The sequence below is a fragment of the Thrips palmi genome, unplaced genomic scaffold (genome assembly GCF_012932325.1).
Source record: "Thrips palmi isolate BJ-2018 unplaced genomic scaffold, TpBJ-2018v1 HiC_scaffold_10, whole genome shotgun sequence".
NCBI classification, from domain to species: domain Eukaryota; kingdom Metazoa; phylum Arthropoda; class Insecta; order Thysanoptera; family Thripidae; genus Thrips; species Thrips palmi.
In genome coordinates, this window is record NW_023144621.1 from 20,721,329 (window position 1) to 20,737,384 (window position 16,056).

The 16,056-nt window shown below is 59.7% G+C and overlaps 2 protein-coding genes and 1 non-coding gene across 8 annotated transcripts in view; 1 reads left to right on the top strand and 2 right to left on the bottom strand.

Annotated features, from left to right (window-relative positions):
* LOC117647492 (dedicator of cytokinesis protein 3) overlaps positions 1-16,056 on the bottom strand; it is a 39,161-nt gene that overhangs the window by 19,014 nt on the left and 4,091 nt on the right. For both annotated transcript variants that reach the window (XM_034389257.1, XM_034389251.1), the window contains exons 2-6: positions 14,183-14,266; positions 13,697-13,737; positions 13,550-13,605; positions 13,371-13,467; positions 13,141-13,289 (exon numbers count right to left, since the gene is read on the bottom strand). In XM_034389257.1, coding sequence (XP_034245148.1) covers positions 13,141-13,289; positions 13,371-13,467; positions 13,550-13,605; positions 13,697-13,737; positions 14,183-14,266 — 427 coding nt within the window. The remainder of the gene's footprint in view (positions 1-13,140; positions 13,290-13,370; positions 13,468-13,549; positions 13,606-13,696; positions 13,738-14,182; positions 14,267-16,056) is intronic.
* Positions 1,951-12,531, top strand: LOC117647508 (innexin inx3). Of its 5 annotated transcripts, none has more exons than XM_034389268.1 (7): positions 1,951-2,187; positions 10,271-10,465; positions 10,561-10,775; positions 10,854-11,072; positions 11,149-11,238; positions 11,320-11,625; positions 11,713-12,531. In XM_034389268.1, exons 2-7 carry the CDS (start codon positions 10,303-10,305, stop codon positions 11,902-11,904), a joined length of 1,185 nt encoding a protein of 394 aa, XP_034245159.1. In that variant the 5' UTR covers positions 1,951-2,187; positions 10,271-10,302; the 3' UTR covers positions 11,905-12,531. The 5 variants fall into 5 exon arrangements, with proteins under 5 accessions (XP_034245159.1, XP_034245183.1, XP_034245175.1 ...); XM_034389292.1 differs by having other exon boundaries at positions 1,951-2,177; XM_034389284.1 differs by lacking the exon at positions 1,951-2,187 and adding an exon at positions 8,838-9,101.
* Trnar-ucu lies at positions 14,679-14,751 on the bottom strand. The gene has a single exon. It is a non-coding gene; the product is annotated as a tRNA-Arg (tRNA).

The following is a 16,056-nucleotide window of genomic DNA, read 5'->3' on the forward strand; positions in this document are numbered from 1 at the left end:
GGCGGCCTGGCCCGCAACAAAAGAAGCACGACGCGCAAGATAAACCGCACGATGACGTCCCGATAATTTAACCAGCCGGACAAGCGGCCGGAGCCCCGGCCACGCCAGGCCAAGCCGAGCCGCGAAGAGAGCCAGTTCGGCTGGTCGGCCCGGCCTGAGTACGGCCTGGGCCTCTGCCAGACAGGGCCTTTGCGATGCAGCCTGGGATCGGGATCGGGCAGCGCGACTTGAATTATACATGGCGGGGCCCTTGGCGGGGCCCTTGGCGGGGCCCACAGCCATGCCGGCGTCGCCCAAAGTGGCACACAAGTGGAACCCGGTGGAAACAGTGGAGACAAGGAGAGCTCCACGGAGAACCTGGCTCACGAAAAATGAATGGACGCGAGAGAGACTTGAACGCAGCGCCATAGGGAACTCGGACGTTGAATGAAACTGGACAGGGGCGATTCAGAAAGGGTGCATCATCGCTCTCTGTCTCTCACGCCGCATCACCAAGTGCGGGAGAGGGGGGAGATAGAAAGACGAGGCGACGAAAACGCCATTCGGGACCAGCCTGCTGGTTGGGGCGGCCGGCGCATTACGTGCGTCCAAGGCGTCCAAGGCCCAAGGCCCGGCCCAAGGGCCCTGCACTGCAAGGGGGCGGTAATGACGGTAACGATCCCCGGAGACACCCAGACGGGTCCCAGACGGTCCCAGACGTGCAGGCCCAGTGTTTTCTCGGCGTCCACTACTCCGGCCAGCGAAAGGCGTGAGAAGGTGTAGGTCCAACCCCACCGACCGGCGCGCGGCTCGCCACGGCCCGTGCTCTATGTAAACAGCCGCGCGCCCGCGCCGTAATCGAGTCGATAAGTCAGGCTGCATCAGGCGGCCGTCGGCGCCGGACACGGCGGCCACGACGGGCCGACCAGGGGACACGGCAACGGCGCGTTCTCCACCAAATCCAATAAGCAAGAGCGAGAGAGAAATTAGGCGCAAGGGGGCACCTCCGGTCAACGCGGTAGATTTATAAGGCTCCCCGAGCGCGGCGCAGCCTGCCTAACCTAACGCAGCCTCCCGGTCCTCCCGGCTGCAGAGAGAAAGGGCGGCGGCCCTGAACCGCTGCGGCCCTGTGGGTCGGCCCTGTGGGTCGGCCCTGTGGGTCATCATCGGACAATATGGATCGGGGAGTTGATTGAAGTGTGTAGGGCTTGGCCCGGGCCGGCCAGTCCAGCCCGGGGGAGGGGCGAGGCACGAGTCCGTGGTGCCTTGGCCACCAGCTCCAGCGCGGGGCGGCGCGGGCCGGGCCCTGTAGCGCCCCGGGGCTTTGGGCAGGACCTCGACTCAAGTCCGGGTGAGTCACGACTAGGACCGGCTGACCGGCTCGGCTCCGGAAGCACGCTTTGCTCGCGACACTCCATTCTATTACCCGGCCGTCCCGTCCCGGCCCTAGGGTCCCGGCCGCCTTGGCTTCAACATTCCGGCATGGCGGCGGGGCGGCGCGCTCACCTGCAGGCCTGCAGCAAAGTATTCGGAAATTGCTGCTTGGCCGGCCGGCCGGCCAGCGAGGCCCGTTCATTAAAGACAATGAAGACGAAGCGGCAGCGCAACGCGGCGCAACGCCAAACGCCGTGAAACGAAGCCGTGAAACGAAGCCGTCAAGGCCCCGGGAGCAACCTGCACCGCCCGCACTGCCTTCCAGGAGGGGCTGACGGCGTGGTGCTGCCAAGTCCCAGACACCTTCGACGTGAACGTGTCCAGGCCGCAGCCTCGCGTCGCGGCCCGCGGCTGAGACTCTAGACCGCGCGCGGCGCGCGGCCGGCGGCTCGGCTCGTGTGCACGCGTCGCGGTGGCGGTGGTGGCGGTGGTGGCGGTGGTGGCGGTGGTGGCGGTGGTGGCAGCAGCGGCGGCGTAGAGAGGGGCCGACCGAAGCACGCCGCCCCGCCAGCAGCCGGCAGCGCGGGCCAGGCCGCCAGGCCACCACAGTCTCCTGGACCAACAGAGAGGGAACGGCAGCAGCCCGCTGCTCTCGCTAGGCTGCGCTAGGCTGCGCTAGGCTGCGCTAGGCCAGTTCTAGCTCTGGGCTGGGCGTGCGCCTGGACCCGCAGTGACAGTGTGCCCCCAAGTGCTTGCGTGACGCCCCCTCCCACGCCAAACGGATTACTGGATTACGGCGCCAGGATTACCAGCGAGTGGAAGAGGTAGACGACGGTAAGGGCGAAGTTCGCCTCCAGCTCGCCACTGCACCGGTTTGGCCCCAGCGGCGTAGTGCAGTGGCCTGGTCCAACCAGTCCGCCAGGCCCTGGTTATCAGAACGGTCCCCGCCGGTCCCGCCAGGACCCCGCCGCGGACCCACACCCTAGACAAACATGACGAGGCCGTCCTCGGCGTGCTCGGGCTCAGCCAGTATTTGCAGTATCAAGTGAGGCGTTGCGAGCTCGGCTTAGGCTCAAGCTAAACCAGGCCCAGTGGTGGTGATAACAGCGAGCAGCCATTCCTTTCGCAAACCAGGCGTGACCGGCGGGGCGGGGTGCGGGCGTTGACACGTTCAGAGACACGCCGCGCAGACGGCACGGTGTCAGGTCCGTCAGGTCAGTGTGGGGTGTCCAGTGACGCGGCGACGCGGCTCCGGCCCACAACACCCCGGCGTTCCAAGAGCGGCGCCGCGTTCCGAGAAAGCGACTGAGGCGGCGCGAGCGAAGCGCGAGCGGGGAGGGAGGGGAGGGAGGGGGTCCATGGAGTGTAGAACTCTCTCAGCCTCGCCGCGGAGCCGCGCCGGTGTGGACTTACGTGCGGCCGTCCCGAGTAGTCCCGACCGACTCGAGTCAGCCCCGCGGGTCAAGGCGGCGGCCCGCCGAGCCAGTCTAGGAGTCTAGTCAGCGACTCTAGGCGAGGCCCGCGGCTGGGCCGGTGCGGCCAGCACACTAGCACAGCCGCCCGCATAGAGCCGAGCGTGCCGGTCACCGTCAACCTCTCTGTGGGCGGCCGGGGGGAAGCACAGGACAGCCACCGCGTGACAGGGGTTCAGCTTAGCACGAACGGGGTATATGGTCAGTGCGCGTTGTGAACCAATCACGCGCTGCTGCGCCGCGGGGGAGCACGCAGCGCGCGCGGGGCGGCGGGGACTTCCACAAGAGGGTTCAGCTTAGCGCGGGCGGGCCATGGACGGTGGACGAGTCACGCCGAGCGTAGCGCTACGTGAAGCGAATGAGTAACGCGAGTCCACAGGTCGGAGTCCATGACAGTTGCGACTGGTTGCGCGAAGCGTGTTCACCGCGGGCACGATCGGAGACGGCGGAGTCGCGGCAGGCTGCTCCCGAACAAAGCTTCAGCCACTGCCTCTCTCGCACTCGAGGGGCGTGGCGTCAGGGAGCGAGAGGGACAGCGACGACGCTCTGCAGCCTGCAGCCTGCAGCGCAGTGCGCCGAGCGAGGCTGCTCGGCAAGGCTCGGCCAGCGAATCAGACGCGCGCGTCAGGACAGCCGAGAAGGACGCTTGACTCAATGGACTCGCTCTAGGCAATCAGGATGGAAGCTGCATTCATGGCCAAGCCTGGCCGAGCAAGCGGCAACAACTAGGCCAGGCGGCGCGGGTTCGCGTCCCCGCGGGTCCTCCCGTTTGGCTGCCCGGCCCGCACGTGCAATTACACAGAGCGCGGCACCGCGGCCGCCCACCGAGGCCCTCGCGTCCACGCGATGCACGCCGCCGGCTGTACCGCCTTCCAGACTACGTGTTCTTCTCGCTCCGCCTTTGTCGCACTCACGCGGCGCCCCACGAGTGCGAGAGAGACAGAGCGAAAGCTGCCGGCTGAACCGCACTGCAGCACTAGAGCCGCACGAGCCGCTAAACCGCGCTCCAGAAACCTCGGCCACTGTGTCCGCGTGGAGCGTCCAGATGCACGCAGACTGCGCAGACGGAGCCGACGCCGACGACGTCCAGGGCGGTCTGGACAGGCGGGGCGCGGCGGGCCGGGCCGGATGCGGGCGGGGCGTTGCCAGATTAGGACGAAAAGTGGCGGTAAATTACCGCGGTGAACCACCGGTAAAGCCCTGGCGGGCCCTGGTGCGCTGGGCGCTGTGCGCTGTGCGCCCGCACCGGGTTTATTGTTCCGTCCAAGTGATTACACTTTTACTGGAAGCTAGCGAAGCTAGCAGGCCCTCCACTGCGTCCTTGGGCACCGGGCGCCGGGCAGCACGGCGTCAACGGGTTATCGTCGCCAAATGTGTTAAATGCCGAGCTGGGCGGGGCGGGCCCGATGGCCGAAGTGGTAATTAGAAGTCGAGTGGGACCGGACCGGCACTTCGCGAAATCATTATCAGGCTGTCGGGGCGCCAAGTGAAGGCGGGCAGACGCGTCAACATGCAGCCACAGCCAGCCTCCAAACGAGCCAGTTCACTGCCAGTTCACATGTGGCGGGGCTGGCGGGGCTGGCAGCCAGCAGGCAGGGCGCTGATGCATGCATCACGCTCAGCAGCTGCGCGCCATATCGGCCGTATCGCCAAAGGCCCAAAGGGCCGCAGAAGGGCGGCGGGGCGGGCCGGCGTGCGACCAAACAAAACAGCCTAAATCTTGGCGTAGAAGGCGGCACGGCGGAGCGCGGGCCGGGACGAGGCCGTCTCCGTCTGTCTCGCGGCGACGTCGTCCCCGTCCCGTCTACCGCACATCTGCCATGTGGCCCTTCCCTTCCCCCGCCCCGCGAGCGTCCAATTGAGATACTTATAGGATCTGAGAGGCTCGGCCCGGCCTGGCCCGCTGAGACAGTGCGGGGCCGTGGCGCGGACCAAGGACAAAGCCACTTGGCAGAAGCCACCGCGTCCTGCTGCCGGCAGGCCCAGAGTCCTGGAAGCGTCCTGGGGGCGTCCTGGGGGCGTCCTGGACCGGAGGCACCATAAACAAGACGCACTAATTTGTTGAAGTTATGCGTCGGGAACGCCGCATCTCACCTCTGGGGCGAACGGACACACACAAACACAGAGGCACACACACACGTGCGCGTGCGACCGAGAGGGGAGCCGGGCCTATCCTTCCGTGGTGGTAAAGCTGAATTTAGATCAGTCGTCGAAAGGGCCCTGCCCTGGGCCCTGGGCGGCCTGGGGCTGCATGAGGGGCTGCCGCGCGTTCCCATGGCAACCGGGGCCTCCATGTAGGTACACCACGGACACGGAGCCGCCAGGCCGCCAGGCCCAGCGTCCGAGATAATGTCATAAAACACTTGACACGGCGGCTGGGCGTGCCCAGAGTCCCGCCGTCAGAGCCCCGTCCGTCAGGCCGTCAGAGCACTGTCAGAGCGCCCCAGGCGGAGGCATAGGTGCGCCCGGTACACCAGTGTGCCCTGCAAGGCCTCGCCCGGGCCGGCCCGCCCGACTGTTCAATCCGGTTCAAACGCCCATTGCCGCCAGGGCGGGGCCGCGCAGCCTGCAGCACAGGCAGTGCGCCGCTCTCCAGGCCGCGGTGCGGTTCGCGGCGCGGCTCGCCACGGCCCGGCGCGACAGCTAAAGGCCACTCGCAAGCATTGTGCTGTCGGCTGGTACCCGAGGTACCCGCAGGCAGGCCGTGCCTTGCCGTGCCTTGCCGTGCCTTGCTGTGCCTTGCTGTGCCTTGCTCGCTGTGCCTCAATGGCGCCAGGGCCGTATTAAAAACAAGACGATAAGTCGCGGCGAGCGCGGCCAGCCAGGTGGTGCACGCCGCACAAGCCGCTCAAGGCGCTCAAGGCGCGCAGGGGGGATCGCAAGTCACTGCGAGAGCAAGAAGAAGCGTCGCGGCGATGCGGACGCTGCGGAAAAACGCGATAAACAACCAGGAACCGTGACCTTGCAGCAGGGGAGGGGGCCCTTGCCGCGTGCTTGTGGCTGTGACTGTACCGCGGTACACCGAGAATGTGCGGTGTGCCTGGGTCGCGATAACACGATCACTATTTGTAGTGCCACGGCCACGTGGTGGCGGCAAAGCGGCTCTCCCTCCAGTTCCTCCAGCCGCCTGCTCCAGCAGTCGCACTCATTTCCAACTTGGAAATAACCGAACGAACCGCGCAGAGACGGAACACCGGCCCGGACAGCCTGGACTCCCCATCGACGCACGGACCGCACGGACGGCGCTGCTGTACACTGTAGTTACGCCCGTGCGCCGCCATGGCGCCGCCGGACAGGATTCCGGAGTCTGCAGTCTCCAGCCGGCTCCAGCCGCGCGCGTGCGCGTCGCGTGTCTCACGCCGTGGAATTGGCACATTCCAGGTACTCCACTAACGCACACGCGCAACGCCTCTGAGTCACCGCTGCGTGTGTGCGCGTGTGTGTCTGTGTGTGTTCCGATCAGCAGCGCCACGTGTGCAGAATCCGTGCCAGCCTCGCTGGGCCGCCGGGTCAGGGTCGAGGGGACAGCGGGACAGAGGGCAGTGAAGGGCGGAGAGAGCCCTGCACAGGAAGCGTTGCATTACGCCGCGGCGCATGCGGGACCATGCAGGGCAGGGCGTGGCGCAGCGCGCAGGTGGCACGGCCGCCGCCGGCACACTGGTAGACTCAACACCGTGTTTATTGACCCTCCCTGGAGACTGCAAGCGAAGGAAGGGTCAGCACACCGTCAGCACCACGGTGGAGCACAAACCGCGAACCGCGCCCCACGTCGCCAGCTGCCTGTGGTGGCCGCGGGCCGCCACTTGCAGTGTGCAGTCCGAGCCGAGGGCGAGGGCGGCCGCGCGGCCCCGCGGGGGCAGCCCAGCCGGCCGGACACACGATCCGCGCCACTGCCAGTCTGCCAGTCGCTCGGCGAATCAAAATGCAGACTGCTGCGTCTCCGTCCCGGTCCGTCCCGGTCCGTCCCGGTCGGCCAGGGCGAGGGCGTCACCAGGGCGTCGACCGCCAAGGGCCGCGTCAGTCCTGGGGCGCGCGGCGGCGCGGCGGCGCGGCGGCGGTGCGAGGAGACCAGAGGAGACCGCTTTGCCTTGCCGGCGGCTCTAGCGCTGCCACGCGGAAGCACCGCGCGCCCCGGACACTTGTTGCTTCCGGCCTCGGCGTGCCGGTGGCGTGCCTCTGCCTGGCGTCATCGCGAGGGCCCCAGGGACGAAGTACGCGGAGCAAGCGGGGCACTCCGAAGGGAAGGGCCGGAACAACCGTTCCGAACGGGCGGAACGGGCGCAACGGGCCACGACAGCGGGCCGAAAGCGGACAATCGGGCCAAGCCGATGGCTGATGCAACTGGCCCGCCGCTTGCCGCTTGCGCATGGCGCGCCTCTTGCCCATCACAATGGTCGCGTCGGCCGCGTCGCGACTCCGGGGAGCGAAGGGAGGAACAGGAAGGGTGAAGGGTCTGTGAACTTGCCGCGCTTCCTGGCTGATGTAAATCCCTCCGGCATTGCGGCCCTCGGTCCCCTCGGCGGGCTCTCCTCGCACCTCGACGGGACGCCAGGGACGCCCCACGAAGTGCGAGAGAGACAGAGCACCGCCGCCACCCCGCGCCGTAGTGCCGTAGTTCGACACCGTGCGGCCGTGAGCCGTTCGTAGAGATAGGGCCACGGCCAGGCCACGGCCTCAATCCCGAGCTGCACTCGTTCAAACACGGCGCCGGGCAAACACGCCAGGTGCGCATCTATTCCGGGGAAGCGGCGCATTGTCACACGGCCGAATGCAGAGCAAGGCGAGCAAGGCGGGCACTGGCGCAGCCCCGTTCACTCAGTCTCTCTCGCACTCGCGGTGTCCCAGTGCGACAGAGGCAGAGTACTACCGAGTAAAGGTGCGGAATCAGTCTCGGTGTCTGCCTGGCCGCTGCTTGGTCAGTCTGGTCCTCGCGGCGGTGAGTCACCGCCTGCACCACAATGCAGAATGCACCAATCGAAAGCGAATCGAATGGAAACGAGACGTGGAGAGGGACTAAACGGACTACCTGTCCAATCCTGTCGAGTCCCGCTGTGACTCTACCTGCCTCGAGAGGTGTCGGTCGGGGAAGGGCCAGAAGGGTGTCGATGATGGGGTTCGTGGGGCATCCCCGGCATCCCTCGCGTTTCCGGCTAAGCGCTGAGCATCGCTAGCGCTGTCGTTTCCCTGGTCGGGGGATGCGGACTGCAGTACCGTACTTCCCTTGACGACAGCGCTAGCGCCTCGGCCAGCGCCCTCCCCGCTATCAAGGGCTTCCAGGAAGCCATGGCCCTGGGCGTGCTGGGCGGGCCGGGCGCGACCCACGCCGTTCTGTTCTTCGTCGCCTCGCCACCCGCGCCGCGCTGCCCGCGCTGCCTGACGAGGCGGCGAGGCGAGGTGACGCTTGCGATTAGCGTCCGCCATGTTTGGCAGGGAATCCCTGAATCCCCAGCCGGCCAGCCCCCTTTCTTTTTCACGGCGTGACGCGCGCGGTCCTGGAAGCAGGCCCGCTGGAGGCCCGCTGGAGGCACGCTGGAGGCCCGCTGGAGGCACGCTGGAGGCACGCTGGAGGCCCGCTGGAGGCACGCTGGAGGCACGCTGGAGGCACGCTGGAGGCACGCTGGAGGCCCGCTGGAGGCACGCTGGAGGCACGCTGGAGGCCCGCTGGAGGCCCGCTGGAGGCACGCTGGAGGCACGCTGGAGGCCCGCTGGAGGCACGCTGGAGGCGAGGCGTTGACGCGGCGAGCGGCCCACTTCCAGGCCTTCCAGGCCTTCCAGGCCGCGGTGGGATTTGGAGCCGCAGCTCGACTCCGCCTCGGCCGGGCCGCCAATAAAACAGCCTTGATTGAATAAAACCAATGAATCGTCTCGCACAACGAGGCCGGACGCGCGGTAGCCGCGCGGTAGCCGGGCCTCTGGCGGCAGCCGCCAAGCCCAGTGGCGGTGCCGAGGCGGTGCCAACTGGAGAGGGGAGGGAGGGCGGGGGCATAACTGCAGGCGTCTTGTGCGTTTATTCGTCGCCGGGTCTTCGAGCCGGCTCGAGTGCGGTTCGCATAACTGCTGCGTTCGCGACCTCTTTCCCGTTCGCCGACTGCGCGTTGCTTCGCGTCCATGCTGGCCGTCGTAGTCGCCATAGTCGCGCACCGCGAAACCCAAAGCCCTTCTCGAGCCCGGCAGGTGCATCGCCTCCTCCTACATCGCGCTGTGTGCCCCGGGGCCTTGCCGCCAGCACCGCCAGGCCCGGCCTGCGAGTGGAGCTGCGGGTAGCGGCTGAACCAGGTAGGGACCCAACCTACAGGGCCTGCCAGCCGGGCTGCCCGCCCGAGTGCCAGTCCCCGTCGGGAAGGCAAGGCAGGCAGCCGGGACCGCCTTGCCTGCCAGCTGTGCCTGGCCGTCTACCTGATCCTCTGGAGCTACTGGAGCGCGCCTCGCGGCAGGCCCTGGAAGCAGCGAGTTCCTGCTCGTCCTGCTGGATCGGCTGGACTCGGCGCGCTCGGCTCGGCACGGTTCGGAGGAGTGCCAGGCAGGCAGGCAGGCAGGGCAGGCAGGCAGGAGTGCCAGGACAGGGGCCAGGGCAGCCAGGACGGACGGACGGAGTGGAGTGGTATTTACTCAGGTGGAGAGACGGCACAAAGAAGGGCCCCGCTTGGCCTTCTACCTCTACGCTGACGCGTCTCTGTTTCACAAATTTAGTCCAAGTCGGTACGCTGCGGGTACCTCGCGCCCCGCACCTCGGGTACCTCGCAGTGCGTCGCGAGTGGAAATGACGTGAAATCTGTGATACACATCCTGGATACGCTCTGAGCGGAAACGGAGTGCCCGAAGCCGACCCCTTGGTAGGTAGTCCGGGCGGTGCTCGGGTACCTTGCGTACCTTGCGTACCTTGCGTCGGTGTCCTCTTTCTCCCCCTCCCAACTGGCACCACGGATTTCTCCAGGAATGTGGAACCTCTAGTGAAGTGATAGGGAAACCCTGAGGAAAGAGGTTGCGAGAACGGAGTCTATAGTGTGAGATGCAAGAGATGTGTGCAGTGCATGTGGAAAGTCAGTGAACGGAGTGTGTAGTGCAGTGCAGTGCAGTGAAGTGAAGTGAAGTGCGCGAGTGGGTGGGGGTGTTAGTAAAGCTTTGTGGAATGGTCGAGGGGGACTTTTTGAACGCTGGGGAAATGCTGGAGCCGGAGAGGAGGGCGGTGCAGTGTGCAGTGGCGCGGAGTAGTTTCCCGAGCGTTGCAAGAACGTTGCAAGAACCGAAACACGGATAGGAGTAATGGCGGCGCTTTGGTCGTCTGCAGCACACAATCTGATGCACTAGCCAAAGAAAGATTCTAGAAATTAAGGAGCTCAATTAAACTTTGTCAGAGAAAACATTCTTCAGAAATATAAAAGCTAGTAAAAAACAAAATATTGTAAAATGTGATTTCTTTTTAAAACAAAAATTATTTGTTACAGGAATCAAGTGTCTGTAACAAACAACAACAACAATGGCAATCATTGGACTAGTCTCATCCCTGGCGGGATTTGTCAAGGTTCGATACCTGATAGATAAGGCCATTATTGACAACATTGTGTTCCGTTGTCACTATAGAGTCACTTCAGCAATTTTGTTCCTGTGTTGTATCATTGTCACTGCAAACAACCTAATTGGTGAGTCAAACTTAATTTTTTGTTTTGGAATATATTTGTTCCTTCGTGTTTACTGTAGTGACATAAATTTCTAACAATTTGATTTTGTATTGTAGGTGACCCCATTAGTTGCATCAATGATGGAGCAGTACCAGGCCATGTGATCAATACGTATTGTTGGATTACATACACTTTCACTCTACCTCACGAACGAGGACAGCCAAAAGGCTCTCATGTGGCTCACCCTGGTCTTGGAAACTATGTTGATGATGAGGATGCACCTAGGTATCACTCATACTACCAGTGGGTGCCATTCATGCTTTTCTTCCAGGTAAGTGAACAATCTTTCTGAATGAGTGAATTCAACTTAAGAGATTGCAAGAAGATTAAATCTTATGTTTCTTTAAAGGGAATCCTGTTCTACGTCCCCCATTGGATTTGGAAGAACTGGGAAGAGGGCAAAGTAAGAATGATCTCTGACGGCATGCGTGGTGCCATGATTGGCCCCAAGGAAAATCGTCGGGACAAAGTGAGCCGCCTAGTCCAGTACATCATGGACACACTCCACATGCACAACTTCTATGCTTCTGGCTACTTCATCTGTGAAGCCTTGAACTTTGCCAATGTGGTGAGTAAACTAAACTAAAAATTGAATGATACTGAAGTGAAGTATTTCCAAATACTAATGCATGGTAAATTTGCAGGTTGGCAACATCTTCTTCATGGACCTCTTCCTCGGAGGTGCTTTCCTCACCTATGGCACTGACGTTATTCGGTTCTCCGGCATGAACCAGGTACTAGCTTACTCAAATTTTATGGGGGTGGAAGCTATTCAAAAGTTGCTGTGGCTAACTTAAACCAAAATTCGTTTTCAGGAAAATAGAACAGACCCCATGGTGGCAATTTTCCCAAGAATGACCAAGTGTACCTTCCACAAATATGGTGCTTCCGGCAGCTTGCAGAAACATGACGCATTGTGTGTTTTGGCCCTCAACATTTTGAATGAGAAAATCTACATTTTCTTGTGGTTCTGGCTGATTGTCTTGGCTGTCATGTCGGGCATTGTCCTGCTGTACAGCTCAGCTTTGGTTGTCTTGCCATCTGTTCGAGAACTTGTCTTGAAGTGGCACTACCGAGTGGGCTCGCAATCAGAAGTGGCATTGCTGACCCGTAAAACACAGGTAATACAAAAAAGACTTAAATGTACTCGATTTTTTCTTAATGGAGCAAATTGACTAACTGAATGGTTTTTGTCACTTTTGTTCCAGATCGGGGACTTCCTGCTTCTTCATTTGCTGAGCCAAAACATGAACATGATGGTGTATTCAGAAGTCCTAACTGAGTTGTGCAACAAGATGTACAATGGGAACAACCTTCCAACGGCACCTTCAACATTAGAACTTTCGCCAATATATCCATCAGAAAAGCTGAGCAAAATGGGGCGTGAGACTGAAGCATAGTGTGAGTGTTATAGAAGGACACTTAAATCTTCCATTATGTTAGTTATTTGAGTCAAGATCTTATTCCTCTGTTGAAAAAAGTTGAAAATTGTTTATTTTTGTATTAGTTTGTTGACAGAGTGAATCAAAAGTTACTTTCAGAGTGATGAAATAATTTCTAGTGTATTTTATATATTTTTAATGTCATTTCCATGTGTGATTGGGTGTCTGCTTGTGAATGTGTATATCTGCGTGAATGGTGTAGAATGCATGTGTGCCTGGATGATTGTAAAAACAAGGTGCTCCAACAATACAAACTGAATCTACTTATACTAAAATGTATGAATTGTAACTGCAATTATAGTAAAATATTGTGTACTGTGCTTGAACAATACATACTTGATGATATGACAATTAATTTGTTATTTGACCATAGGATGCACATCCTACATGTTTTACTGCCCAGTTTATTCTATATATGATATTAGAATGTAATCATTTAGACTTGTTTTACTTTCACATTCTTATAGTAATTGCTCATGAAGAGGGAACGATAGAAAGAATTGTGATGTAAGACATTTAATACGATCTCTACCTGATAGCTAAGATTGTGTTCTGTTTTAATTAAACGATGGTTTGAGCAACTGCTTTAGTTTATGATAAATTTTCATGTTACAAGCTTACCACAAAATGTATTTAAGAACGTTGACTAATCTATGATGGATTCCATATTTTTGTCTATGTAAATATGCAATATGCAATGAACTTAAAATGTTTTTTGAGGTCATTGGTTTAGAATATATTTTTCCACTGTCATTGCATCAGTGATATAAAGTGTTTCATTAACTGCCTAGCACAAATGTGCCTTGTTAGCTTTTCTGTGACAGACAAAAGTGATATATTGAGTTATGATTTCTTTTTTTTTTTCTTTCTTAGACTTGAATGTGCCACTTTTGTATTTCTATAAATAAAGTTATTTAAATTTTTCTTCATTATATTTGAGTGTTTCACATAATTTTAATAAGACACTGTCCCCCATACACTTATCCAGAGGCTACAGGAATGGGAAAGGAGTAAGCCTCAAATCTGTGATGAATCTAAGCCTTCGAAATTGAGACGCATGTACTCAAAGATAAAAAGGAGAAACTCAGCCTAACCGTCAGAGTCAATTGCCCTTGCCCACCCTTCTATTCAATCCTAATATGGCCACCATGCACAACCTTTTTGAAAAACAGTGTGAAAATGGAGGAAGCTTACCTGTTGCCCCAGTCGATCTTTGCTGTGATCTTCAGTTTCAACTCTCGGGTCTGATCTTGAGTAAGGGTTCCAGTCAGAAGTTGTCTTCTCCAATCTAGGAGGTCTCTCATTACTTTCCTTAAGGTGGTAAATTTGTAAGTTTCCCTATCCTGAAACCAAAGTAAACGACAAATGTGTAAGGTTGTAGGCACCAGCACTAAAAATGAATATATAAAGGACAAATTACATACCACATAAAGTTTTTTCCAAATGTTACCCCATTCGCGCAGCACAAGGGTGACTTCACGGACGACTGGGTCTTCGATTGGGATGATTGATTCAACAAGACTGAAAGAGAAATGTCAAATGACAGGTTAAAATATGCACACAGAAACTATATCAGGATAAGTGGATCAGGAACCAACCATACCTTTCATTGTCAACTTTACTTGGTTTGATAAAAATGTAGGAGACTGGAAAGATGCCCTGAAATGGGAACAACACATTTTAACTAACATCTCGCTGAAAACACGCATTTCTGTTCATTTTTTCTTAGACAGGTTTTAAAGTACGTCACCTTTAGGGTCCTGTTTTTGGTCGCGAAACCACGGTACCATCCTGGAACACAGAAGGCGTCGGTTTACTCTGGGCCCCTTTGCAAGGACTGCATGGAAAGCAGTGAGGAGGGAGTCCTGGGCGCCAGGGAGGCCGAGCGCCGTGCGGCAGGCCGCCCGCCCAGCACGCCAGGCGAATGGGTTGCCGCTCGCGGACGCGCAGGCGCTAGCAGTGCGGCCACTGCCGCCACTGCAGCCACTGCAGGCGCGAAGGCCGAAGGCAGCTCGGGAGAGATCGCGGTCGGCGGGAGAGAAACAGCAGGCTGGCAGTGCTTTAGCTGTCGCTGTCGTCGTTCGGTCCTCTCACACTCGTGCGGCGTCCCTCAGGTAGCGCAGAGGTGCGAGGGAGACAGAGCGATGTAAGCATCGAAAGCACTAAGCACTCGGAATCGGCCTGCTGGCCTTTGCTGGCCTGGAGGGAAAACAAGGACCGTGACTCATGGACTCACCGAGGCACTCCTCCTGGATCTGCACCGTGTCCCCGATCTCCAGCGCCAGTCCGAACCGCGTGTCTCCCTTCCAGTTGTACACCGCTGGAACACAACAAGGGGCCAAACGCCATTACTTGCATTACTTTGCACGTTCATTTTCACTCTTTCCACCAACTGCCCTATGCGTATTGTGCCATTTCGCCGTTGCCAGGAAGTTCAAAACTTGTTCCTTTTGAAAATTGTCTTCTTTCGTGTATTTTTAATTAATCATAGCTTAATATTTTGGGCCGCAGAAATTTTTCTTTTTGTACAAAAGAATTACATTTAAGTAGTTCCCAACTATTTTTTTTTACAGTTGTTTGAGCCCGCTAGATTGAGCGCCAAAGCATTGCGAAAAATTCTCGATGTATATTTAGTAAGGAATGCACCAAATATAACGGTGTTACAGCCCGTAAACTAAGTAGGGAGCATCAGGAACACCTAAACCCGCCGGCCGACCGCGCAAAAAGGAAACCATCCCTTGTGGGGATCGAACCCACGACCTTTGGATTAGAAGTCCAACGCGCTATCCTCTGCGCCAAAGGGACCCGTGGCTGACGACCGCGGTATCGCCGCTTATGACGCAGGCGCGCGCTGGGGAGGGGAAAGCGTCCACCCGACGGCGCAGGCGGCACCGGGCCGTGGCGAGCCGCACCCGCCGCGCTGCTCGGCGCGCGCAGTGAGTCGGTGGGCCCGCGTCGGTCGGGCGTCGAGCCGAGCGCCGGAGAGCGGGAGCGCGGAGTCGCGGGTCGCGGTGGCGGCCGCGGCTGCCGCGGCTCGCACAGGAAGCGCACATCCTGATGCTGAGCCGACGGCCGACGGCTCGCTGCCGCTGGGGCTGCTGGGGCGCGGGGCCGAGCCACCGGACTGCCTAATGTGTCAATCGGAACCACACGCTACGCGCGTAGGGCCCCAAGCAGCCCAGGGCCGAAGCCCGCGGAGAAAGCAAGAAAGCGAGGCCCAGCAGCCCGGCCGGGTCCGGTCCGGACTGTCCACACTGGTCCACACGCACCGCCAGTCAGTAGCAGCAGCAGCAGCCCCGGCCCGCGCCGGCCCGCCGGACAAGAGCGAGTGGAGGGAAGACGGGAAGGGCTGCCGGACCGGGTCAACATCGTCAACATCTGGGGTTAACGCAACGCGCTTTCCTGCCGGCCAGTGTGTCGGGGACCTCATTAACGCGCAGCGCACAGTGGGCCGGCTGCCGGCTCCATCAGGCGTTCGTCGCGTCGTCTCTCTCGCACTGCTGGGCCACCCCGAGGGCGTGTGAGAGAGACGGAGGCGTGATTCGGAATCACGGGCCGGCGTGCATAACAAGGAGCGGCGGTTCGCCAGCAGGGCGCGTTGCTGCGCCATGGCTGCGCATTGCAGGGCGCGTGACGTGGGACGCGGCGGCCAGGACAGCACAGCCCAGGCCCAGGCCGGATGCTGCTGCTGAGTGTGCGCGGTATTTTCATTTTCTCCCCGCGGCAGCGTACACAAACAGCGCACTCTGGCCGTGTTTGTGTTTAGGCGGGGCATAGCGCAGCCAAGGCGCAGCGCATAGCGTAAGGCCAGGCCGCGACCGGCCGCGACCATGGCCGCGGATGGGATGGACTTCCCGGCAGCTCGAGTAATCCCGCACCGCGCACCGCGGCCAGGCGCCGGCCAGGCCGATTCGTCCCTCAGTTTCCATCACACTTGGAGGTGCGAAAGAGACAGAGCGTCGAAACGCTGGCCAGGCCTGGCACCGCGCGCACCGCGCCTGGCACCGCACCGCCCATGTGCCGCGTGGCCGCGTGGCCGGCAATTCCTCACATTTCCTGCGTCGCAGACCACTTCCACACTTCCAGCTCCAGCCGCGCGCTGTGTACGGT